Below are 26,039 nucleotides of genomic sequence, written 5' to 3'. Positions count from 1 at the left end.
GCTAATGTTATGAGTCATTGAATCGCTTACTCAACTGATTCGCTTATAAACGCCGAGTCTTTTACAACTGAAAGAGCTTGTTATATTTTACTAAAATTTGCGTTTCTACAAATCTAGAGTGTTTAAGCATCATATCCGTTTTTCCTTCCAATGACAACAAAGCAGATCTATAGTTTCCTTCGTATTTTGTCAACTGTGAATGACTAGAAAAAAATGATAATAGCCTAAATAGGCAAATTTTACTTCCATTTTATTTCTTGTTCGCTTAATTTTGTATGGTCTAGTCATGATTCGTTTTAATGTATTTATAACAATTCTTGTTGTTGTTCACGACACTGACTCGTGACGATCTGAATGAACGTTCCCTCACGTTCAAGTCAGGCAGCAGAAGATTCGCTCGCTTAAAAGATTAGTTCAAAACACCGATTTAAAGCGACACTATTCAACGATGTCTCCAAATGTAAAAGCTAGACGAATGTTTATTTGACCTCCAGTACACTTACCACATATGAAGATCCGTTTTCATCGGAGCGAACCTCCGTCTCGGGGATGGAGAAATGCATTTTCTACTGTAAGATTACACGTCTTTGACGAAGTTGAAAATGCTGTTAAAAGCGAGAACGTTCACGGAAAGCACTCGGTGTTGGTTTGCTGTCTCGCAGGGACCAAACTGAATGACGGCGAGCTACACTCGCTCTGACTCCCTGTGTAGTCCTCTCCAGTCCAGTCCAATCCAGAGTTGAATTATGCCAGGAAAGTTCTTTTTTTGCCAAGTGGATAATTAAAAAAACTTTCTTAATGTTCAGGGCTGAACTTTTCCAATAAACACCTAAGCAGCAGCCATGTTGCAACTGGAGGTAATTCCACGTTCATTGTCGGCAATTTATCGCCAAATCTGTCCTCTCACTTCCTCGCGCACTGTGAAAGAATGTGGGAAGCGAGTCTGCAGAACACACAAGTGTCGTCGCAAAGGCCCACGATCCAATTAACTTTCAGATTACTCCACGTAAAGGTGCTCCGCGGTTGTCTACAGCCCCCGTTTGAACCTACATTGGTACATACGAACGAGTATGGAGAGGAAACAAATGAAGAAACTGCTTGTCGCAGCGTGCATTTCGAGATACCGATACAGTACTCGTACTTGTTAGGGCGTTAAGACGAACACACATCAGTCTACATTATAGCGAAACCTTCCAGCACTCTGCTATAATGTATTCAATATGTATCTGCGCTCTCCCGAAGCATTGCAACAGTCTGGATCAAACCATTCTCCTTCTGCGGGGGTGTTATTGCGTAAAAAACGTTCATTCGAGATGCTTTGGCATGAACATGTTCGCAAGCGTAGTTTGTAGTAAACAATTTCTTCATTACGACTTGTATTTAATTCTGGTTGAATACACTCAATATTAAGTTTAACATTTAAACAGGCTCAAAATGGCTCTGTGATACTGCAAGTTAAACGGAATATATTTTAAATTTGCTAAATAATAGTTTTTCTGGTTAAAACACATTGGTCACTTGAGGTATTCTGTAATCCCACGAAAACAATCTGAACTCTGAAGTAATTTTAAGTTTAATCTTCTCAATTAGGTGCTTAAGTTTCAGCTAATGACTGTCGGGAGGTCAAACTTTTTTTTTTTTTTTTTGAGCTGTTATTTTTTTTTAATTTTATATGGGTTTATATGTATAAAACCACTTTTTTTTTGTATTTTTTGCAGTTTATTTTAGCAATAAACATTACATAAAATAAGGTTAGCCTACTAATTTAGTTAATTTAGAAAATTAATTCAATTTTCTAGTAATTTGTTTATTAGCCCAAATTAGCCTATACCGCCACAGAACACCATAGTTTGGAACCATGTTGTTTTGTAATTAAGAATAAACTTATAATTCCCATAAATGAAAGAAAAATATTTAGATCGGGTCCATAATGTTATTTCAGTTTTTTTTTTTTTTTTTTTTTAGAATTTTACCTCTAAGATGGGACAGTCCAAAATCCCCGTTTAAGGGGGAGATATTTATTGTATTAATGTATTTAAAACTACTTACATTTTATACTAGGTTATTTTATGTTAGATAATAGTTAATTAACCATATATTAATTAATTAACAGGGAATGTATGCCTGTACTGATTTAAAAATAAGTTATCCGTATTTGTGGAATGTGCTTTTTAATAACCAAACTGAATCTGAACTAATATTGGAGGTATTGCGACAAGGATCTAGATCACTCAAACAAAGTCGATTGTGTAAAAACACCTGTGTTTCGTCTCTATCGAAATTTCACAATGAGAAATGCAAAATATTTGCGCCGCCTGGTTGTCATGAAGGGTGTCGCGGCCTTTGGACGTCACATGATCATCGTGTCACATGACTTTGTTTTTGGCGAAAATGACAACTGGCGTTACAACATATGCGGTATCTACTGTATATTTATGTTCTGTTTTATTTGTTTTATTCAATGTATATGCCGACAGTCAGGATATTGATGCGCAGGTGAGATGATCGACTAAATCTAACTCGGTTATATAGCGAAAGGATTACAATAAACATGCTACAGTGTTACTTTCATTGTTGTTATCTGTCATCGATGTTGTAATTATAAACATATTTCATGCACGCAATATTTTGAAACCTTTCACCTTTGTTTTCGTTAGTTATGTGAGATGTGCGAAGGGACTGTACGACAAGACAGTCCTGTCTGGGATTTCTGCCTAACAAAAGGCCATTTTAAAGGACGCTGCTGTTATGAAAATAATACCAGCAATGTAGAGACCATTATAGGGTAGGAAAACTTTCTAGTATTCCACATATGTTTTAATTGTGACTCCCCTCCCTAACTGTATACAATTATCTGTACTGTTTTAGGTTGGACCTGTCAAACTGCTCTATCAGTCATGTAGAGCACCTGTATAATTCATTCACAGCAGTCATAATGTACGTACCGGAGCAGGGTACATTATATTATCTATAATATGTGCACTTGTCATTGTTTAGCACTAAATGCAATATCTAAACTGTTTTTACACAGAGATCTCTCCAACAACCCCATCTCCAATCTGAGCGATTTCATATTTGAGGGTTTCAGCCATCTTACCCAACTGTAAGTTATTCATGAGCATATCATGTTCATAACATTTAAGACACGGGTTTTCAAACTGAGGTCTGAGGACCCCCAGGGGGCCAAAACTGCTAGGGGTTCAGTGGACAAGTCTAGAGAAAAATAGTGTAACAAATATATAATAAAAATAAATAAAATAATAAGATTTAAATAAATAAATTGATTAAAATAAATTACAATTCTTAAAATAAATACATAATAAAAATATTTAAATAAATACATAATACATTAACAGTACAGGGCTATAGTATAGCCAGTGAAAAAAAAAAGTAATGTCTAAATATTTTTAAAACTTTTTTTTTTTTTTTTTTTTTTTTACACATTTATATTATATTTTTATAGTATAAATCTGGTCTTTATACATAAAAATATGTACATTTTAGGATGGAGGTCCCTCACACTAGGATGATGATATTTGGGGGTCCATGGCATCTCAAAGATTGAAAATCCCTTATTTAAGCTAATATGGAAGCTTGTGTCCGCCACTGAATAAAAAAAGAAAAAAAAGAAAGGTAATTGTTGCGACTTTTTATCTCACAATTCTGACTTTTCTCGCAATTGTGAGTTTACATCTCGCAATTCTTACTTTTTTAAGAATTGAGTGATATAAAGTCGCAATTGCGTGTTATAAAGTCAGAATTGTGTTATAAAGTCAGAATTGTGTTATAAAGTCAGAATTGCGAGTTATAGTCAGAATTGCGTTATAAAGTCAGAATTGCGAGTTATAAAGTTGCAATTGCGTTACAAAGTCAGAATTGCGTGTTATAAAGTCAGAATTGCGAGATATAAAGTTGCAATTGCGTTACAAAGTCAGAATTGCGTGTTATAAAGTCAGAATTGCGTTATAAAGTCAGAATTGCGAGATATAAAGTCAGAATTGCATTATGATGTCAGAATTGCATTATGATGTCAGAATTGCGAGTGATAAAGTCAGAATTGCGAGATTTATAAAGTCAGAATTGCGAAATATAAAGTCGGAATTGCGAGATATAAAGTCAGAATTGCGTTATAAAGTCAGAATTGCGAGATATAAAGTCAGAATTGAGAGATATAAAGTCAGAATTGAGTTATAAAGTCAGAATTGTGAAATATAAAGTCAGATTTGCATTATAATGTCAGAATTACGAGTGATAAAGTCAGAATTGCGAGATATAAAGTCAGAATTGCGTTATAAAGTCAGAATTGCGAGATATAAAGTCAGAATTGCGAGATATATAAAGTCGGAATTGCGTGATATAAAGTCGGAATTGCGAGTTATAAAGTCGGAATTGCGTTATAAAGTCAGAATTGCGTTATAAAGTCAGAATTGTGAAATATAAAGTCAGAATTGCGAGATATAAGTCAGAATTGCGTTATAAAGTCAGAATTGTGTGTTATAAAGTCAGAATTGCGAGATATAAAGTCAGAATTGCGTTATAAAGTCAGAATTGTGTGTTATAAAGTCAGAATTGCGAGATATAAAGTCAGAATTGCGAGATATATAAAGTCAGAATTGCGTGATATAAAGTCGGAATTGCGAGTGATAAAGTCAGAATTGCGAGTTATAAAGTCAGAATTGCGTTATAAAGTCAGAATTGCGAGTTATAAAGTTAGAATTGCGTTATAAAGTTAGAATTGCGAGATATAAAGTCAGAATTGCGTTATAAAGTCAGAATTGTGTGTTATAAAGTCAGAATTGCGAGATATAAAGTCAGAATTGCGAGATATATAAAGTCAGATGTAAACTCGCAATTCTAAAAAAATAAATATATATATTTTTCCCCCTCAGAACTGAACTTTATAAAAAAAGTTTTAAAAAAAGTTTAAACTAAAAACTAAAAAGGTTTTTTAAAAAAAGTTTATATCCCGCAATTCTGAGGGAAAAGAAGAATAAAAAGTCACAATTATCTTTTAAATTGTTTTATTCCGTGGCGGTAACAAGCTTCCCTAAACTAACACAGTAAGGTAACTTGACAAATCTTTACTCAGTTTACTACCCTCAAAACTGGAGTGTCCGGGGGGCAATGCATCATGGGAGAAGGTTGAAGTGAAAAACAAAGCCAGGATCTGCGAAGGACAGAAAAACATTTGCAATCAGACGGTGCAGATGCGTAAGTTATCAATAAACTGGGATATCACTCTTTAAAATGTCTTTCGATGCACTTCTTGAACATTGTTTGTCTCTTCAGCCTGGAATTGCCCTGAAAACTCATTCTGCAGCCCATACGGACCAGGGTTCTTTGAGTGCAGTTGTCTCCATAATTTCCACGGATACAAATGCATGAGACAGGTGAGACTCCCAATGAATCATCCTCAACAGGTTGGCCATTGCTCCTTTATTGCACACGTTCATTATTTGTTCTCAATTGCAGGGAGACTTTCCCTTAATTAAGGTGCTTGGGATACTCACCGGATTCACAGTTGTGGTTTCATCTTTACTCTGGTTCACACAAAGACGAAAGGTTGAGAACACTTGAATTTAAAAGAGAAGCGGCTGCTGGAGTGACAGTGGAGCACATGCCACAAAATGCATCGAGAGTTTACTGAAAATGATGCAAGAGATTCATACACTGGAAGGTTAATGAACATTTTAGTTTCTTGTTTTTTAAACTTGACAAAAGCAAGTTTACATGACATTCTTTTTTTAATAACTTTCACTTTGTTTTGACCCTTAAATCTTTTTATTTATAGATTTTATAAAATGAAAACTGACATGTTTTCACAGTCTTGAAAAGACTGCTGTGTAAAGGGAAAACTGACCATAGACTGACCTTGCTGATTGCCACATTTCTGACAGATGTTTTGACTCTAAGCACTGAGATATTTTAGTAATGGCTATGAAGAACAAATATTTTGTGTTGCTTTAAGACAAAATTGTCTTCATTTTAAAGATATTTGAAGTGTTTTCATTTTATAAGGGAGGGAAATGAATGTCACTTGTGATTTGTGAAAAAAATGTATATTGTTATTGCCACATCCAGCTGTTTACAGACGTCACATGTTCGATACTAACCGATGACCATGCAACCTCTATATGCTTTTATTTTTTTGTTAGAGTAAAGGGAATCTGTTTCATCTGCTAATATGACACTATTAGTATAATACTGACATAAGTTACTTTATGCAAATCTCAGTTTTGTCAATGTAGTGTTGTGGTAAGGAATTCAGCATGTACCTCAGAACCTAAAATAAAGATTGGTCACAAAAGAATCGGCAAACAACAGCTTTTTTTATATCGAAATTATTTATTTTTCTTTAGCCTTTCCAAGGTTTTGATAATACAAACAAAACCCCTTATGCAACATGTTCGGCTTTTGCACGGTCTTACATTTGCTCAATGTTCTTTTTCCCTTTTTTTTTTCACATCTATGAAAGGATTTCAGCAACTATCCAAAAAGGATGATAGATATTATAAATGTTTATGTCTATGCACTGACCATTCATGATGGGCCAAAACTAAAAGCAACAGACACCTTCTTGAGATTTGTGGATCTGACACAAGAATGAGAGAATCTGACATTCATGATCTTGTGTACAACAATTCTTAAAGGATTAGTTCAGTTCAGAATTGAAATTTCCTGATAATTTACTCACCCCCTTGTCATTCAAGATGTTCATGTCTTTCTTTCTTCAGTCAAAAAGAAATGAAGGTTTTTGAGGAAAACATTCCAGGATTTTTCTCCATATAGTGGACTTCTCTGGGGTTCAACGGGTTGAAGGTCCAAATGTCAGTTTCAGTGCAGCTTCAAAGAGCTCTACATGATCCCAGACGAGGAATAAGAGTCTTATCTAGAGAAACCATCTGTCATTTTATTAAAAAAAAAAAAAAAAAAATTATATACTTTTTAACCACAAATGCTCATCTTGCACTGCGCCACGCATTACGTAATCACGTTGGAAAGGTCACGCGTGATGTAGGTGGAAGTACCGAACCAGTGTCTACAAAGACCCTTTACAAAAATAGGTAAAACAAAAGATTTAAGATGGAGTTTTTCACCCTACAGCAGTACTTCTGCCTACGTCACACGTCACCTTTTTACGTGATAGTTGTCAACGCGCATCGCAGAGCAGTGCAAGACGAGCATTTATGGTTAAAAAGTGTATACATTTTTTTTTTTTTTAAGAAAATGACCAATTGTTTCGCTAGATAAGACTCTTATTCCTCGTCTGGGATCATGTAGAGCTCTTTGAAGCTGCACTGAAACTGACATTTGGACCTTCAACCCGTTGAACCCCAGTGAAGTCCACTATATGGAGAAAAATCCTGGAATGTTTTCCCTCAAAAACCTTCATTTCTTTTTGACTGAAGAAAGAAAGACATAAACATCTTAGATGACATGGGGGTGAGTAAATTATCAGGAAATTTTAATTCTGACGTGAACTAATCCTTTAAGTACTGATTTGAGAATTTTCCATTAGGTGGGTTGAAATGGACTTTGTAATTTTTCTTTTAGAAACTGAAATTGGACCAGTTACACAATTCAAAATGAAACATTTGAAAGGATCCCGGCAGTGAGGACATAAACCGTAGCTTTATTTGAAAAGCTTGTTCCATTTCATAGATATGTTTATTTCATGCCAGAAGTCCTGTGAGCAGACACTCTTTCATGTGCAGATGCGAGAGGGAAGCAGAACCGTGTTCGTCTGCTCTTCACTGATCCACGTTCTTGACTCGCAGTACCACAGGCACGGAGGTGCAGGGGATCATGCCCAAGTCAGTAATCACAAGGTCCACAAAGTCTGGTGGTGTCACGTCATACACCAAGTTCAGAAGCCCCAGTGATTTAACAGTCTGCCAATTCTCTAGATGGGTCTTCCCATTTCTGGTCACAATCAGGTCATCAGGGTCATCTGTAAAAATACAATACGGTTTACTTTTTTTTTTTTTTTAAATAACTAAATGTTAATAACAAAAATAAAAATTTTAAAATAATTTAAATACCTAATTCATTGGATACAAAAGAGTCCGTCTGCACTCGTTCACAGAACTTGTAGGTCTCACAGCAGACCAGCACTGGTACATTGTAGGCCTTCGCTACCAGAGCAATCTGGGAAGTTCCCACACGTGACATCACATATCCATTGGCAAGAAGTGCATGGGCACCAAGAAATACCTTAGATACCTGGAAACAAGAGTGCAGAGTTCAAGTACTGATTCAGCATTCATGGAAACATTTATAATGACAACATAAAGGCCAGTTAACTGTGGTGTGAGTACACTATTCAAAAGTTAGTGGACTGTAAGACGGTAACATTTCTATTTGAAATAAATGCTGTTCTTTTGACTTTCTATTCAAAGAATCCTGAAAAAAATTTATTTATTCACCAGTTTCCACAAAAATATGAAGAAGCACAACTGTTTTCAACATTAGCTATGTTTCCATTTAAAGTTGTGCTTTTAACTTGTGTGCAAAATTGGAACGAATAAAGCAGCGTTTCCATCTCGTGTTCATGAGAACAAAAGCATCACTTCCTGGTAAACTGGTGCAAAATATCTGTATTAAAAATGGAAGTTGCTGCAATTGAGATTTTTTTTCCCTACATCATAAATGAGTTGCGTCTCAAAGTGGCAGACAAAATGAAATAAACACTGTCATGTTCTCTTGCGTTCGGATGCTGGTGTTTGCAAATGCAATCGTGCGAGACATTTCTGGGAGGGAATTATACAAAATCATTCTGAATACGGACTTTGGCTCAGGCATTTCAGAACATTTGAGATGCTGATCCGCTGGTTAATCCAGTTATCCAATCACATCCTCTGTTGAGGCAAAGTCACATGAGTTTTTTGTTGCACATCGAGGGATTTATTTCTTAAAGATTTCCAAAGTCCATAGCATGTCTTTTTATCAGATAAAAAAAAAAATGCATCGCAAATTCTAAAATCCCAATTTTTAGAATTTGTGCGCATATCTTTTAACAGCGAGTGATAATCATAAATGTTTCTTGAGCAGCAAATAATCATATTAGAATGATTTCTGAAGGATCATGTGACACTGAAGACTGGAGTAATGATGCTGAAAATTCAGCTTTGATCACAGGAATACAGTACATTACAATAGAAAAGAGTTCTTTTAAATTGTAATAATATTTCACAATATTACTGTTTTTACTGTATTTTTGATCAAATTAATGCAGCCTTGGTGAGCAGAAGAGACTTTCAAAAACATTTAAAAACATTTTTTTAAATGCTTTTAAGGGTAATGTATATTTAAACACTATATAACGTAACAATCTAAACATTCAGAACCTCACAGTGCCATATAATTAGATGAAATAAAACCGCAATAGTAATCTAAGGGTGTACTCACAGTAGGCGCTCTGAACCGTGCCTGAGCGCGTTTGACCCCCAAAGCCCAGTTCGTTTGACAAGAGTGAGCGCTCCGTTCCCTGCCCGGGCGCGGTTTGTTTATCCGGCCCTGGCCCACTTGGAAGAGATGGGCCAGAGCGCGGTTCGCATGCAGTGTGAGCACTAACCGTGCCTGAGCACAGAACAGTTACTACTTTTGTGTGTGCTACTGTCATCATCATGATGGCAAACATCTTTATTACTACTCTGATAGTACACTTAAGTGTATTTGGGTTTATAACGGGTCTGCTTCTCACATTATTGATGAACAGGAATTGTAGTTTGCGAGTAAAGCTGCAAATTCCTTCATTAACGTCAGCTGCTGTAATAATCCTCTGATACGTGCTATTGAAAATCGCTGCGCAGCATAAATTATAAATAGCCTATATATTAGGCAGCATCTTAGCGAAAGTGCATTTCTTCCTGTTTTCTTCCATTCAAAAAGTTGCATCGTATATGATGTAAGCGTGCTCCGGCCCAGAATGTTAAGCGCAGTGTGAGAGCAGGCCAGCGGGGGAGTGGGGGGGGGGACAATCGCGCTCGGTTAAAGGCAACCGTGCCTAGTGTGAGTACACCATAAGGCCCTGTTTCCACCTGGTGTTTTAATCCATCTCTTTTGTTCACTTTCAACCACTAATTTCTTTGAGGGTGTCGGGTTTAAATGTACGTGTTTTTCCAGATCTTTCGATCTAAATGGGTAAAATAAGATCACGCAATTTACATATGAACGCGACTGGAGACAATGAAAAAACACACCGAGAACAGCAGCTTTTGTTTCTGCTCTGATATTCACAAGACCGACCGAACGCTATGAGTGTGTGTTAGAAATCTGGAATGGTGAGAGAACATTGTGCTTGGTACATTTTTTTGTCTTCAAACCAAACTTGGATCTTCAGCCGACAAAGTTTAAATCCTGTCAGGCTAGAGCGCTTCCCATAACGTTTTAGGTCAGTATGTGGAGAGTAGACGGTCTTTTGTGGCTGTTTAAACACATTCGACCACATGAGCGTTTACACTGTGAAAGCAATCCGGTCAAATGCGTTTTCGAAAAAAAACGTTTTCAAGAAGTTTTAGACCCTTTACACCTGCATTTAGCGTCGTTCACTTGTGATAAGATCGACCAAAACACATCTTAAAGGTTTAGTTCACCCAAAAATGTAATAAATAATGTAATTTATTACTCACCCTCATGCCATTCCAAACCCGTAAGACCTTTAAGAGCATTAGAGCGTTATGAATCAGCGTGTCGAATCATGATTCGGATCGCGTGTCAACCCACCAAACTGCTGAAATCACGTGACTTTGGCGTTCCGAACCACTGATTCGACACACTGATTCATAACGCTCCGAAGCTTCATGAAGCAGTGTTTTGAAATCGGCCATCACTATATGTCGTTATTTAGTTTTTTTGGCGCACCAAAAATATTCTCATTGCTTTATAATATTAATATTGAACCACTGTACTCACATTAACTGATTTAAATATGTTTTTAGTATATTAATGGATCTTGAGAGAGAACATGTCATTGCTGGCTATGCAGGCCTCACTGAGCCATCAGATTTCAACAAAAATATCTTAATTTGTGTTCCGAAGATGAACGAAGGTCTTACGGGTCTGGAACGGCATGAGGGTGAGTAATAAATGACATTATTTTCATTTTTGGGTGAACTAACCCTTTAATACCAGGTGGAAACAGGGCCATAGAGTGTCATTATCAAAAGTATACTTGTGCAAATAAAGTCCACATGCTCTATAAAACCGAGTAGTCATCTTTGTCACCCCTTTGCTCTACTAGCACCACTGTGTATCTTTAAGATCAAAAGTACTAAACCCATAATTAAGTTGTATTTTTAGCTACTGCTGATGTCACGCACATAATCAATCCTTTGAAGGTACGAGCACTTTGGAAAGAAAGCACATTACCTCACAATGAGCTAAAAATAAAATGTGCTTGCAAAAAAATCTCAGGCTTTACTGAAAGGAATGACTCACTTCAGGCAGGATGTAGGACAAGGCAGATATGAGCACATAAGTACATCGGATGCCTTTCTTCACCAGACGCCTCAGCGCCTCTCGGCCCTCCAGCCTGGGCCGACTATCCACGACTATGACTCTGAACTTCCTCTCCTTTTCAAAAGCTTTGCACAGAATGTGATTGACGAGTGAAGAGCTGGAAAAACACAAGAAAGGCACTTCTGAAAGCATTAATCCAGACTATTACAGGATTACGGCAACTCAGTGAAAAATCTTACCAGCCATAAACAAGAATGACGTCTCCATCACTTATCTTCTCAATAGCATACTTCGAAATGGCTTCAGAAGCCAAAACGATCTTCTCATTTACGTAATTATCAATACATTCCTGCAGTCTCCTTTTTGCCTGTTGAGAAAACGCTGCTTTTAGAAACTCAGTACTGAATATAAATGTTTCTGAAGTGAGTCTGAATACTCTTACCTCCTCTTCTTTGCATTGACTGGATATATTTGAAATTTCCTTCTTGATGTACTTGATGGCATTGCCCATGCTGGCTGAAAGAGGCCGACACTGGCTGAGAAAACTGTGGGGTTAAGAAGGATTGGCAGTGTCTGTCAAATATCCGTTTCCAAGTAAGAGTTCAAATTAAATAATCTACATCTGAACATCAATTTTCACAAGGAAGAAAGAAAGTAAACCTGATATAGGGCGAGAGCTTGTTCACAAGGTCCCTTGACAACTCCTCATTCGGAGGTGTGCTATAGTCTTGAATAACCTAGAAAATGATGTCTGATTAATTAAATCCAAAAGTTAAGAACTTCTAAGCAATTGTATGTGTTTTTATTATGAATTACCTGTTTGAAGGCATGTAGTAGGGCCACAGATCGAGCATTGGATCCTGCTATGATGCCCTGAGAGTACTGCAGACCCAACCGAACAATGGATGGGTGAATGACCGTGGCAGGGATGCTACAAAATAAACCATATCAAACAATACAGGTCAAACAACCAATTCATTTAGGATATACATACTTAATTTTAGGGATGCACCTATTTGACAATTTTGGCCGATACCGATAATTCTTTATATTTTAAAGCTGATAACCGATATATTGGCTGATAAATCTAAATCAAAATGTTAATATAATTTTTGAGAGCCTGATTATAAAAACAAAAGTTTCACCATTAAAATCCATGTCCCAAGTACACAATTATAATGTTCTCATTATAATTTTATAGCTTATATAACAGACTTGCGCTGTACATAACTATATTTTCCTTTTTGAAGTGATTTTCAATCATATTTCAAGCAATTCAAAACCATCATGGTGAACATTGCACATCTGAAGTGTCTCAGTTGAAGGAAATAATCCATTATTTATCGGCTTTAATATATAATAAGAAAATTTGGCCGATAAAGATAATATTAAAAATGAATATATATATGCCGATACTGATATGGTGGCCGATATATAAAGCATCCCTAATTAATTTCTAATACGTTCATCCCAAAAATAAATAAATAAATAAATAAATAAATAAATAAATTTAATTGTAAAAGCATTCATGTATTTTTTTTTTCGACTGAGGTCCACTTATAATGTTAGTTAAGTTTTTATGCCATATTTTGTCATGACTATTTCCAACCGCTCTCTGAGACCTACAATTAAATTAAAGTTGTTTCTGAAGCTTAGATTCAATTAATTAAACAAAAAACACTTTCTATTCATCAAATAATCCTGAAAAGAAATTTTATCATGATTTTCCACAAAAATATGAAGCAGCACAACTGTTTTCAACATTAATAATAATCATAAATGTTTAAATTATAAAATTATAAATTGTAATAATAGTTATTACTGGTTTTACCATATTTTTAATCAAATAAATGCAGCCTTGGTGAACATAAGAGATTTCTTTCAAAGACATTTTTAAAAAAAAAAAAATCCTACCAACCCCAAATTTTTAAAAAGTAATGAATTTTGTCAAAGGATAAAAACGAGAGATTTCCCCGTGTATGACCCCTTTAAGGTAAAATTATAATAAGTAGAAAATAGGGTTGGGCCGATAGATGATGCCATCGTCCATCACCGATGCTGACAGATATCACGGTGTTGAGCCGGCATCGTGATTCAAACTACACCACTGAAATTCAAATGGCGGACCATGTTTCCATACGGACCGCGAGACAGAACGGTAGCATTTTACTGTTTCTAGTTGAAGTGAGCAGCGCGTCATAACAGTGCTGCGGATCACACCACAAGCACTCAGGATCGTTTGTGGTATTGATATTTCAGCGCTATATCCTCTAGTAGTTTTATCTAAAGCCACTTCGCAGTTCATTCAAGCCTTTCCAGCTCTGTGCATGTTCTCTCTTTCTCCGCCACATTAACAGTGTGTGTCCACTGACGAGGAGAAGAGCGAGTGTTTTTAATTCATTCCAATGAATTAAGTCCCCCCACCCCAATGTTTCACTGTAGACATCGTCCAACTCTAGCAGAAGATCCATCTGTTACATTACCTGATTTGCTGGGTTGGAGGGTTTTTTCGGCTGTATTGGTGTAGATGGGAAAACAGGCTGACCTTGTAGCCATAATCGGACCTCAAAGGAACCTAAGAGAAGAGCAAACAACAGCATTCAATGTGAATATTTTGTTCCTTCAGGGACAGATGTTCTGGAGGTCACATCCTCCCTCCTCAGGTCAAGAGCTGAGGCTGCAACAGAACACATGAAGACATACGTGACGTGCACAACTGAAGAAGGGCTCCACAGACGACTAAGAAAGCTTTACGCTAGTGTTATAAATCTACACCTAACAAATAACAAATGAAAAATTATAATAAATCAAGAAAAAAAAAATAATACTACACACTTGAAAGTTCACCCACATATGACATCTATCTAGCTCATCACATGAACACAATGAAATGAAGATAATCACAAGGAAATCACCTCCAACGGACATTAAAAGCAAATTAGAGTCAACGACTTTCACCAAGAATAAAAATTAGGCTACATTAAACAAAGAAAGAATTCAACAATTCACTGCACACAAAAGTGTGGAGCCAGACCTGGACTCCAGTTATATTTAAACCGCATCCCTGCCCTGACTTCTGTAAGAGATGGGAAGGACCTGGGTTAAAAACGCTGCAAAATGGATCTCAGAAAACACCTGGATGAATCCATCATCCGTCATCGGGCAGTAATCAAGAGGCAAAGCGGGACAGCGTTGATTTGTCTCACCTGCTGTCTCTCAAGCTTTTTGGCCAACTTCTTCAACGCAGCGGGGTCGTCCACCTGAACGTGCTCCGGTAACCTTTTCACTACTAACAGGAAATAGAGAAAGTAAATAAAAACAACGCTGTGGAGAATACTAAAACTGATCAGTCATGCTATTTGCACTTTGATGTTAAATGAACAGTTAAACACTTTATTCCCTTTCCTGATAATTTACTCACCCCCATGTCATCCAAGATGTTCATGTCTTTCTTTCTTCAGTGGAAAAGAAATGAAGGTTTTTGAGGAAAACATTCCAGGATTTTTCTCCATATAGTGGATTCACTGGGGTTCAACGGGTTGAAGGTCCAAATGTCAGTTTCAGTGCAGCTTCAAAGAGCTCTACATGATCCCAGACGAGGAATAAGAGTCTTATCTAGAGAAAACATCGGTCATTTACTAAAAAAAAATAAATAAATTATATACTTTTTAACCACAAATGCTCGTCTTGTACTGCTCTGCGATGTGCCACGCATTACGTAATCATGTTGGAAAGGTCACGCGTGACGTACGCAGAAGTACAGAACGTGTTTACAAAAGTGTTTACAAAGCGAACGTGCAAAGACTAAGTCAAACGCCCTTTACAAAAAAAGGGTATGTCAGACAGTTTTGAAGCTGGAGGAGAAAATAAGATGGAGTTTTTACCCTACCGCGGTACTTCTGCCTACGTCACGTGTGACCTTTCCAACGTGATTATGTAACGTGTGGCACATCACAGAGCAGTGCAAGACAAGCATTTGTGGTTAAAAAGTATATCATTTTTATTTTATTTAGAAAATGGCCGATGGTTTCTCTAGATAAGACCCTTATTCCTCGTCTGGGATCATGTAGAGCTCTTTGAAGCTGCACTGAAACTGACATTTGGACCTTCAACCCGTTGAACCCCAGTGAAGTCCACTATATGGAGAAAAATCCTGGAATGTTTTCCTCAAAAACCTTCATTTCTTTTCCACTGAAGAAAGAAAGACATGAACATCTTGGATGACATGGGGGTGAGTAAATTATCAGGAAATATTAATTCTGAAGTGAACTAATCCGTTTGCACTTTTTGAATATTTTCTTCATTTTTATTTAAAATAAAAAATTGGGCATTCATCAGTCACTGTGGCAATGCCCAAACTTGACATCCTGGAATATCCTTTTCCGTAGCACTGAATTACCTGGTTGAAGTTCACTAGGGGTAGCTTTAGGCTTGCTGGAGGTGGACTGCTGCCCCCCTTCCTTCTTGCCCTGTTTTGATGCCCGTTCTGTGTCCTGCCGTGCCCGGCGCTCTGCTCGCAGCTCTGCTTTGGTCTTCACCGGCTTCTCTGCGGCCACAAGAGGTTCAGACGCAGATGTGCTTACAGGCACAGGAGCCGCTGCTGAGGTCAAAGGGCACAACAATTAAAAACGCCCAAAAATAGACAATAGACTAAAAAAGCTATTAAAAGACTATTTAAGCCAAGACATAAAAAAATAACAGTAACGCATATAGAGTTAAAAAATTCATTTGCATGACTGTTGTTAACTCCCTCCTTCCTTAAAGAGGACCTATAATTTACAAGATGTAATATAAGTCTCTGGTGTCTCCAGAATGTGTCTGTGAAGTTTCAGCTCAAAATACCCCACAGATCATTTATTATAGCTTGTCAAATTTGCCCCTATTTGGGTGTGAGCAAAAACACGCCGTTTGTGTGTGTCCCTTTAAATGCAAATGAGCTGCTGCTCCTGCCCCCTTTCCAGAAGAGGGCGGAGCTTTAACAGCTCAACAACAACAAAGCTGGAGAATCTCACGCAGCCAAAATGAGGATTGTCAGTAACGGTGTTCAGCTTTACATTGTTCAAACCGGAGTCGACACTGATGGAGAGACTCAGGAAGAAGTTACAACTTTTAGACGTTTCTGAATGGTTAGTGGGTAAATTTATGTAGTTGCTGTGGAGTTGATTCAACTCATCGACTAGCATGTGCCGTCATGTTAATCTTTTGTGCAAAACCCGTATGGACGCCCACTGTACATAGCGTACATGTTTAACAAACAGAACCATGAAATGCCATGGCGTTAGAACTGGTACACCGTTTTTGCTTGTGAAAACAAAATGGCGGCACCGTGGGTGGAAACGTGCAGATTAAGGGGCGGTAATATTATAATAAGATCCCTTCCTACATCACTAGGGGAGCGAAATCTGAGCGGCTTGTTTTTTTCACATGCTTCCAGAGAAAGGCTTGCCAAAACAAAGTTACTGGGTTGTGCTTTTTCACGTTTTCTGGGTTGGCAGATGCACCGGGGACCTGATTATAGCACAAATTTCATGATATATCCCCTAGCCAACTCTGAAACTCTAAATATTAATCTAGTCTCAATCAGAGACAAATATACCAATACAAAAATAAATAAATAATTCTCCTCAAATTATCCCATTTTAAATCAAAATTTCAAACTAAATTTAATTAGTTTTAATAAACTTTATGTTGCAGGAAAATCATTTTTAAGCAGCAGCACAGTGGACTGAAGTACCTTTATGTGTCGGGCTCTGTGTGACCGGCTTTGATGGAGCTTGAACAGATGCTTTCTCTTTCTCTTTCTCCTTCTCCTTCTTCTCCGGAGGACCTTTGTCATCTTTTTTACCCTTTTTATGTTGCTTCTTCTCTTTCCTAAGACGTTGCTTTTCTTCTTTGGTCAATTCCTTACCTTCAGTCTATAGATAAAAACAGAGGAGAATCACAGTCTGCATGACTTTAAATAAACAGTGACATTTAGTAAATAAAAAAAGTACATTAAAGACAAAGAAATAAACTATGAATATTGATAAAAAAATAATGCATATTAATATTAATAAAATAAAGACTTGACCTACCTTCGCTCGTACAATTTCGTGCAACTTGCCATCTTCACCTATGACACACGTAAAATGATTTAAACGTATCCAATGTTAAAACTGGCCTTTATTTGCACAAAAGCTAGTGGTAGAAGATTTGCAGTGTTATTTCATCATGCTGTTCACTCGATCTATACACCAAACTAATGAATGTTGCATCAAGATTCACTTTATCTTGCAAACGCACAGTAGGAGTACATGCAAACCATAGGGAACATCGTGATCGTGTCTATATAGTTAGATTTTAATACATGTTCAAAATGACAAACACTGCATGATGTAATTTCCAGTGTGCATGTGAAGTCAGCTGTGTCATGGCAGAGTGGCGATCAACGGCGTCACCAGCGGTCACACAAGTTCTCTGTTAACACTTTAAACGACTGCTTATGAACGTGTTTAACTCAGTAACAGCACACGTACAAAGAAAGTTTAAATCTGTATATTTTACCTATAGCATGATTGATGCTGTCAACCTGTCTGCCTTCCGAATCCGCCATGTTTCACTTCTTCGTGACTTCTCGCTGGTAATCTGATGTGAAAAGCAGTCGGGAGGAATTACACCGCCCTCTAGCGATTCAAACGAGTAAGCTGACTTTTCCTTCTTTTCATGTATAATGTATGAATGTATGTATTATTAATTTATTTGTACAATAAACACTATATAAGTTGCATGAATAATAATTATAGAAGACTATATATATATATATTGTGTTGACAGAAATTGCCTGAGAAAATCAAAATATTGTTGACCTAAAACTGAATTCAATGTAGCTAACTAAATGATTAAATGACTAAATGATTGAATATAAACTTTCATTTAAGAGTATTAAGTATTGTATTGATTTTCTAAAACTACAAAGTATAACGTCCCTAGTATCCCCTGAGATACAAACATTTACAGACAGATTATGAAAAATGTAAAAATTAACATAATAAGCTAATGCTTAACAACAACATGTATACATGTATGTCCCCTCCAAATATTGTAAATATGTGAAATATATCAACTTATATCTGAAGGTGAGTAGATTTCCCACTACAGTTGGTCATGTTGTTTTTAAATACTGCCTGTGAGCTAAATAAAGAATGTATGAACAAAGTCACCAGATCTAAATATTCACAACAAACACCATTTCAAAAATGAAACCAAGAAATGAGACACTTTCACTGCCGCCTTTCACAGCCTCTCAGACGGGATAAAACGTTTTTTACGGTTAAATTGATGGAGCACAATCGCTTAGTGCAGGAACAACAACAAGCTCTCATAATGTTAAAGAAAAAAATTTTGCTGTCAGAAGTGGGATTCGAACCCACGCCTCCAGAGGAGACTGCGACCTGAACGCAGCGCCTTAGACCGCTCGGCCATCCTGACATACGCGGTAATGGAACATCATGACATAAATAGTAACGGTTTAAGCTTTAAAATATTGCTGTTTGTGAATTTAATTGTGAATTAAATTGTGTATTAAAATACCATTAAGGATGTTTGTTTCAACTGCTGTAAAATCTTTACAAATGATCAATAGCTTGTAAAGATTAATAACTTATGCCCCCGGTTTCACAGACAAGGCTTAAGTTAGTCTTAGACTAAAATGCATCTTTGAGCTGATTTAACTAAAAGCAACTTGTACTGACATATCTTAAATTATGTTACTGACATTGTTTTGTCTCAAGATGCACACCGGCAATGTGTTTTTCTAGTGAACATTTATAAAGGTATTTAAATACCATAATTGAACTAAGGCCTAATCCTGGTTTAGGCTAAGCCCTGTCTGTGAAACTGGGCCATGAAAATTTTACAGTAACTTAAATGAACATTCTTTAATGAAAAACACAGTCACAAACAACACTATTTCAACGCACAAAACATTACTAAAATGACAAAACGTGAAGAACACCGACTTAACCAATGACTTTTAAACACTTGCAGCTAGATGTTTAAAGTCATTAACAGCTACTAGCGTGTTCAGAAACAGCACGCACATTTGTAAAGTTTACCTGTTGCATAATTGATGCTTTCAACCTGTCTCCTACCCGATTCCGCAGTGTTTAATTTCTTCAGAAGACTTCTTTTTAGCAAACTGATTCTGAAAAGGATTTGGGATGAATTACGGCGTTTCGAAGCACTCCAGAGCCCTCTGGTGGTCTAAGGAATGTAAACATGCTAAAAAGCGATCAGCTAGACACACGTTTGATTTTACATTTTTAATCATATTCTAATATTTAGGATTCTGTAGGCTACCTTATAGCCCAAAAGTTTTCAAACTGGGGTCCCAAGAGAGTAATAAGAGTGGAAGAGTATGTAAATGTGTAAAACATGTGAAAAATGAAGAATAAAACATGTTTAAAAAGTAAAATAAATAAATAAAAATGATATCAAATAAAAATCATATAAATTTGATTTAAATAAATAATACATATAACAGCACATTTTTATAGTGAGTATAAAAAATAAGTGAATAATAAGTATTTTACACATATTTATTAATTTTTCACAGTATAAATTGAGGTTTTATACATGAAAATATATAGCTGCCTTTTACATTTTAAAATGGGGGTGCTTCGCACAAGGATGATCATATTTGGGTTTTCATATTTAAGTCTGTGGCATCTAAAAGATTGAATATCCCTGGTATCGCCTATCTAGCTAAACCAGAATCAGTGTGATAAATATCAGAACCTGCATGTGTAAGAAACATGGGGGGACAGAATCTGACGACTACAGTCCAGCTGTCTGAATCCGTTCCCCCACACGCCTGACGAGAATACTTTATGTGCGCAAAAACAAAACAAAAATAACAACTTTATTCAAAGAGAAGAGATTGTTGAATATAGTTGTTATTTTTGTTTTGTTTTTGCGCACAAAAAGTATTCTTGTCTCTTCACAACATTAAGGTTGAACCACTGCAGTCACATGACTGTTTTAATGATGTCTTTAGTACATTTCTGGACCTTGAAAGGGTCAAAGGTGCATCTGTATGTACTAGTTATACTTTCACACACTGTGATATTTCATAATTTCTACTGGCCTTGCATGTATATTTCAAAGATTCAAAATTTAACCAATTCAATAAAGCAACAAATTCCCAATTAGATGGAGATATTGAAAAGTTTATGAGAAGATGGCTGCAGCTTGTATCTGACAGATGTGGGAAGGAGAGGGTGGCCTAAAGTAAGAAAAGTCTCTTCTAATGTATGTTCCAAATGTTGTTATTTACCAAAATTACCACTCATGTCTTCAATTTGAGATTTCTGATATGTTTCACTGTCTGTTCCCCCTCTTGTCTCTTTAGGCTTCACTTGCGTGAGGAGTGACCTGAGGCTTTCTATATATCTTTTGTATTTGCTCATGCTGCTATTATGTTAATGTTGGGGATCAAATAGATTATCATATCTATTTGATCTCTAGGAAGAGGCACATGTTATGCTGTTTGTTTTGATTATTGTTTCTTCAGATGTTTAAGCTGATGTAATGATGTATGCTTAGAGTTGCCAGAAGGCTCTTTTTCAATTCATCTGCTGAATGTTGAGGTTTCTCAGAGCAAGGAGGATTTGTGACGTTCACAAATAATTTATAGCCAATCATGGTAAACAGTACAGTAAGTGTGACACTTAAAACCTCACAAACACTACGAATGGAGTTTAAACTTTTTTTTGAAGGGAGAAGTAGATGCCATCTTAGGGATTTTAACAAGGCAATTTTGTAGGAAAACATTATTCAAAGCTGTGTTTATATAAAAACTGAAAGGAGCCTTTTATTACCAACACAAACTGTACATTTTAGTCATTTTTGGTAACCAGTTCATTACATAAACAGATGTAGCTTTGTATTTCATATACATTTCCCTTTGGTACCCAGATTCAGGCCGGGGGTCCGTTCTTCATACGTGGATAACTAATTTAGCAGGATTTCATTGTTGACGATTTGGCGTGATCCAGGATTGTTAGGTTCTTTGAAGCTCATCCGGGAGTTGCTGTCATAGCAACAGGTCCGTAAGCTCAAACCTGCTGGGGAGAAGCTTATTTCATGTAAACAGGATTAGATTGCATCTTTTTAAGTGGAAGTCTGTCCCAGCCACTGCTACTTTCTTACAAGAGATACCCTAATATGAACCAAAATTAGAAAATACTAATTTAAAATAATAATGATTTAAATATTATGCAAATAATATTATAATGTTGTGTGTAGTCTATCATAGTGTAGACACAGCCAGTTTTACTCATTGAGAGGTTTATTCATGATTACCTAATAATTTTATTTATTTAAAAATAATTCTTACACACATGATGTACAGTTTGTCTTCATTCTAAATGGACAGCAGTATATTTAATCACATCTGGCAACTTGAAAAAATGTGTTTTATAACGTGTAAATAAACATTTAATGATCTATAAGCATTTCACAGATTTCTGTGTACACTAATTATATAAAACTAAACTGTCAGTACATCATAGTTATACAAATGAACTAGATCTAAAGGGATGGAAATTGATAGAAAATGATTAGCTTAAAAGATTCCTTATCCGGTGGCTCCCTCTAGTGGACAACAATATTACAGCCTTCATTTTTCAGGCTGATAGTTTAGAATGTACTGTTAGCCTCCCAAGAGTTCATGAAACTGCATGTTTGCTCAGAATGACTTATTCCATATGTGCAAAGTTAGTCTTTGTATTGGTATTTATCAAGACAAAACATAACTGTGCATTCACTGAATCAAAAAAATAAAAAATAAAATCACAGATAGTCTCAAATTAAATCCTTCCTCCCAGCCCTCCCTCCCCCATTCAACTGTCCAAACTAACATACACTGTCAAAAATTTCAGACTGTGAATTGAATTTTATTAATTGTGGCAACAGTCTATTAAATTCGGCTCAATCAGAAATAATATGTTGATTCAATGGAAACATTTAGCTTACCAAACCGTGTTGTTGCCTTGTTGGTCCAATTATGTAAGTATTTATCATTTATCATGCATGCTCAATTTACAGTTGTGGTAAAAATGTTAATGTTTTATTTTTTAGAACTGCCCTGACGAAGATGTCGCATAACTGATGAGCAGTGATGATTTTCTTTGCAAGACAAAATTATATCTGAATTTTAAAATTCTGCCAACTGTTCTTCAGAAAAATCCTCCAGGTCCTGCACATTCTTTGGTTTTCCAGCATCTTCCGCATTTTGGACCCTTTCTAACAGTGACTGTAGGATTTTGAGATCGATCTTTTCACACTGAGGACAATTGACTATATGCACGGTTACTTCCTGGTTGTCGTTAAGCCAGGTCGGGCATTTCCGGTGAACTGTTAGCTGTTCATTCTGTGCTCACTGTACATCGACACAAAACCATCAGTGGTTGACTTTTTAATGTTGTATTTATATTTTAATGCAGTTATCACATATACCTAATTTGCCAATAAACCAGTTTGATTGATTGAAATAAAGACAAAGCTATTGGGACCGTTTAATAAATGCCGTGTCTGTAATTAGACACGCACACGCATTATTTTTTCCAGCACTTTTAATGTTATTTTTAATGTGATGACCACACACATTACTTGTTCATCCTTCTGAGATTGTCCCCATTTGTAAAACCAAATGATTCAAAATGCAGGAAATCCAGCATTTGATATAAAACACTTATTTAAAAACAAAAAAGACGTTAATTACCACTATAACCAGCAGGTGGCGGCAGAGTAGCATTTATTTGCACAAATACTAGCCATTTCCTCTAATAGTTTTTCACTTAGTTTCGCTTTTGAATAGGGTAAATATTAAACATTATAAAATAACTAGGTTTAAAAATACATTTTGTCAATGTGAAGTATGAAGTACTCACAAAATCTAATGAAAAACAATAACTTGTCTTGTGAATGAATTGCACAGAAAGCGAGCACCGCTCTTTCCCTTCAGAGCAGCACAAGATCAATGATTTCAGCACACTTGTGAAAACACATTTTATCCAATTGATCTAACTAAAGTGCACAATAAATATATGTTTAATTTTTGACACTTTTTTTCCCACACGAAAGTGTGAAATCTGATAGTCGAATTAAATTTAGCCGAGGAGGAACACTGAGGTACGTCTTTATTTATTTATTTTTTTTATGTCGTCTTGCGTTTGAATAACTAAATTAATGCTATAATGCCTGACTATTTAAGTGACTATATATCTGATTATTACATTTCACCGGAAGTTTTCCAGCTGGCTTATATTATTGCGGAAGTTCTAAAGAACGCTCCGTGCATACAGGTGCTGGTCATATAATTAGAATATCATCAAAAAGTTGATTTATTTCACTAATTCCATTCAAAAACTGAAACTTGTATATTATATTCATTCATTACACACAGACTGATATATTTCAAATGTTTATTTCTTTTAATTTTGATGATTATAACTGACAACTAAGGAAAATCCCAAATTCAGTATCTCAGAAAATTAGAATATTACTTAAGACCAATACAAAGAAAGGATTTTTAGAAATCTTGGCCAACTGAAAAGTATGAACATGAAAAGTATGAGCATGTACAGCACTCAATACTTAGTTGGGGTTCCTTTTGCCTGAATTACTGCATCAATACGGCGTGGCATGGAGTCGATCAGTCTGTGGCACTGCTCAGGTGTTATAAGAGTCCAGGTTGCTCTGATAGTGGCCTTCAGCTCTTCTGCATTGTTGGGTCTGGCATATCACATCTTCCTCTTCACAATACCCCATAGATTTTCTATGGGGTTAAGGTCAGGCAAGTTTGCTGGCCAATTAAGAACAGAGATACCATGGTCCTTAAACCAGGTACTGGTAGCTTTGGCACTGTGTGCAGGTGCCAAGTCCTGTTGGAAAATGAAATCTGCATCTCCATAAAGTTGGTCAGCAGCAGGAAGCATGAAGTGCTCTAAAACTTCCTGGTATACGGCTGTGTTGACCTTGGACCTCAGAAAACACAGTGGACCAACACCAGCAGATGACATGGCACGCCAAACCATCACTGACTGTGGAAACTTTACACTGGACCTCAAGCAACGTGGATTGTGTGCCTCTCCTCTCTTCCTCCAGACTCTGGGACCCTGATTTCCAAAGGAAATGCAAAATTTACTTTCATCAGAGAACATAACTTTGGACCACTCAGCAGCAGTCCAGTCCTTTTTGTCTTTAGCCCAGGCGAGACGCTTCTGATGCTGTCTGTTGTTCAAGAGTGGCTTGACACAAGGAATGCGACAGCTGAAACCCATGTCTTGCATACGTCTGTGCGTAGTGGTTCTTGAAGCACTGACTCCAGCTGCAGTCCACTCTTTGTGAATCTCCCCCACATTTTTGAATGGGTTTTGTTTCACAATCCTCTCCAGGGTGCGGTTATCCCTATTGCTTGTACACTTTTTTCTACCACATCTTTTCCTTCCCTTCGCCTCTCTATTAATGTGCTTGGACACAGAGCTCTGTGAACAGCCAGCCTCTTTTGCAATGACCTTTTGTGTCTTTCCCTCCTTGTGCAAGGTGTCAATGGTCGTCTTTTGGACAACTGTCAAGTCAGCAGTCTTCCCCATGATTGTGTAGCCTACAGAACTGGACTGAGAGACCATTTAAAGGCCTTTGCAGGTGTTTTGAGTTAATTAGCTGATTAGAGTGTGGCATCAGGTGTCTTCAATATTGAACCTTTTCACAATATTCTAATTTTCTGATATACTGAATTTGGGATTTTCCTTAGTTGTCAGTTATAATCATCAACATTAAAAGAAATAAACATTTGAAATATATCAGTCTGTGTGTAATGAATGAATATAATATACAAGTTTCACTTTTTGAATGGAATTAGTGAAATAAATCAACTTTTTGATGATATTCTAATTATATGACCAGCACCTGTATAGTCAATCGAGGTCCTGTAAACAACTATTACAAAAGGTGCAAATTCAGCGATGCTCAAGAAGGAAACATGATGCATTAAACTCAGCTTTCATTTTGTCTTGTGGACTGTTAACATGTGTCATGTGAAATAGTTACTTCATCAGTAAAACAACATGCAATTTTTATGAACCCTCTTATTATATTAAAATTATCAACATTTTAAAGAATCTGCAAGGTGTATGTAAACTTTTGACCACAACAGCATAAGTGCAAAAAACTACACCATTTCTTCTGCTTATGTTGTAGCCTGATACATTTGCTCTCTGATAGCGGACTCTTTGCAGAGTTTGCCTATAATGTTTCATATGTCTTTATAGTATGAAATCTCTATTAATCTCTATCTAATAAGCTGCATTGATATTCAGCTATATTATTTCTATGTGAACATATGTTGATATTATTATTATTACTATGTGATAATACTATATTATTTATGTTATTACAATGTGAATATGACTGAAATTAAATATTTTCGTTTATCTGCAGCTTTTCTGGTATTATTCCATAAGACATTTTGATATCATGGTGACTTTAAGTTTTCTCGCAATCAGCGCTTTTCTGGTCTGCATGTACTCGTATCGATT

General features: G+C 36.4%; 3 protein-coding genes and 1 non-coding gene across 7 annotated transcripts in view; 1 reads left to right on the top strand and 3 right to left on the bottom strand.

The window, feature by feature from the left end:
• snx17 (sorting nexin 17) overlaps positions 1 to 1,261 on the bottom strand; it is a 40,612-nt gene extending 39,351 nt beyond the window's left edge. Inside the window, exon 1 of one of the 2 annotated variants that reach the window (XM_051875005.1) lies at positions 504 to 1,261. In XM_051875005.1, the coding sequence (XP_051730965.1) occupies positions 504 to 563 (60 nt within the window). In that variant the 5' untranslated portion in view covers positions 564 to 1,261. The remainder of the gene's footprint in view (positions 1 to 503) is intronic. The other variant, XM_051875006.1, reaches the window with a different exon arrangement.
• A 1,069-nt stretch (positions 1,262 to 2,330) lies between these two features.
• On the top strand, positions 2,331 to 6,310 carry atraid (all-trans retinoic acid-induced differentiation factor). Its single transcript, XM_051875021.1, has 7 exons — positions 2,331 to 2,496; positions 2,658 to 2,785; positions 2,869 to 2,937; positions 3,032 to 3,103; positions 5,090 to 5,211; positions 5,290 to 5,390; positions 5,473 to 6,310. The coding sequence occupies exons 1-7, from the start codon at positions 2,371 to 2,373 to the stop codon at positions 5,575 to 5,577; spliced, it is 723 nt and encodes a 240-aa protein (XP_051730981.1). The 5' UTR covers positions 2,331 to 2,370; the 3' UTR covers positions 5,578 to 6,310.
• A 1,303-nt stretch (positions 6,311 to 7,613) lies between these two features.
• Positions 7,614 to 19,572, bottom strand: eif2b4 (eukaryotic translation initiation factor 2B, subunit 4 delta). 3 transcript variants are annotated; one of them, XM_051874954.1, is made up of 14 exons: positions 19,554 to 19,572; positions 18,004 to 18,084; positions 17,535 to 17,572; positions 17,195 to 17,375; positions 15,860 to 16,060; positions 14,667 to 14,749; positions 13,944 to 14,035; positions 12,277 to 12,391; positions 12,121 to 12,197; positions 11,903 to 12,005; positions 11,700 to 11,827; positions 11,440 to 11,617; positions 8,043 to 8,223; positions 7,614 to 7,951 (listed from the first exon to the last, which is right to left on the bottom strand). In XM_051874954.1, the coding sequence occupies exons 2-14, from the start codon at positions 18,050 to 18,052 to the stop codon at positions 7,752 to 7,754; spliced, it is 1,626 nt and encodes a 541-aa protein (XP_051730914.1). In that variant the 5' UTR covers positions 18,053 to 18,084; positions 19,554 to 19,572; the 3' UTR covers positions 7,614 to 7,751. The 3 variants fall into 3 exon arrangements, with proteins under 3 accessions (XP_051730914.1, XP_051730916.1, XP_051730915.1); XM_051874956.1 differs by having other exon boundaries at positions 14,667 to 14,746; XM_051874955.1 differs by having other exon boundaries at positions 15,860 to 16,057.
• On the bottom strand, positions 18,845 to 18,927 carry trnal-cag (transfer RNA leucine (anticodon CAG)). The gene has a single exon. It is a non-coding gene; the product is annotated as a tRNA-Leu (tRNA).
• Positions 19,573 to 26,039: the final 6,467 nt, after the last annotated feature.

This window comes from Ctenopharyngodon idella, chromosome 20 (genome assembly GCF_019924925.1).
Source record: "Ctenopharyngodon idella isolate HZGC_01 chromosome 20, HZGC01, whole genome shotgun sequence".
Classification (NCBI taxonomy): domain Eukaryota; kingdom Metazoa; phylum Chordata; class Actinopteri; order Cypriniformes; family Xenocyprididae; genus Ctenopharyngodon; species Ctenopharyngodon idella.
The sequence above is the reverse complement of the archived record's forward strand: the minus strand, read 5'-3'. Positions and strand labels throughout refer to the sequence as shown.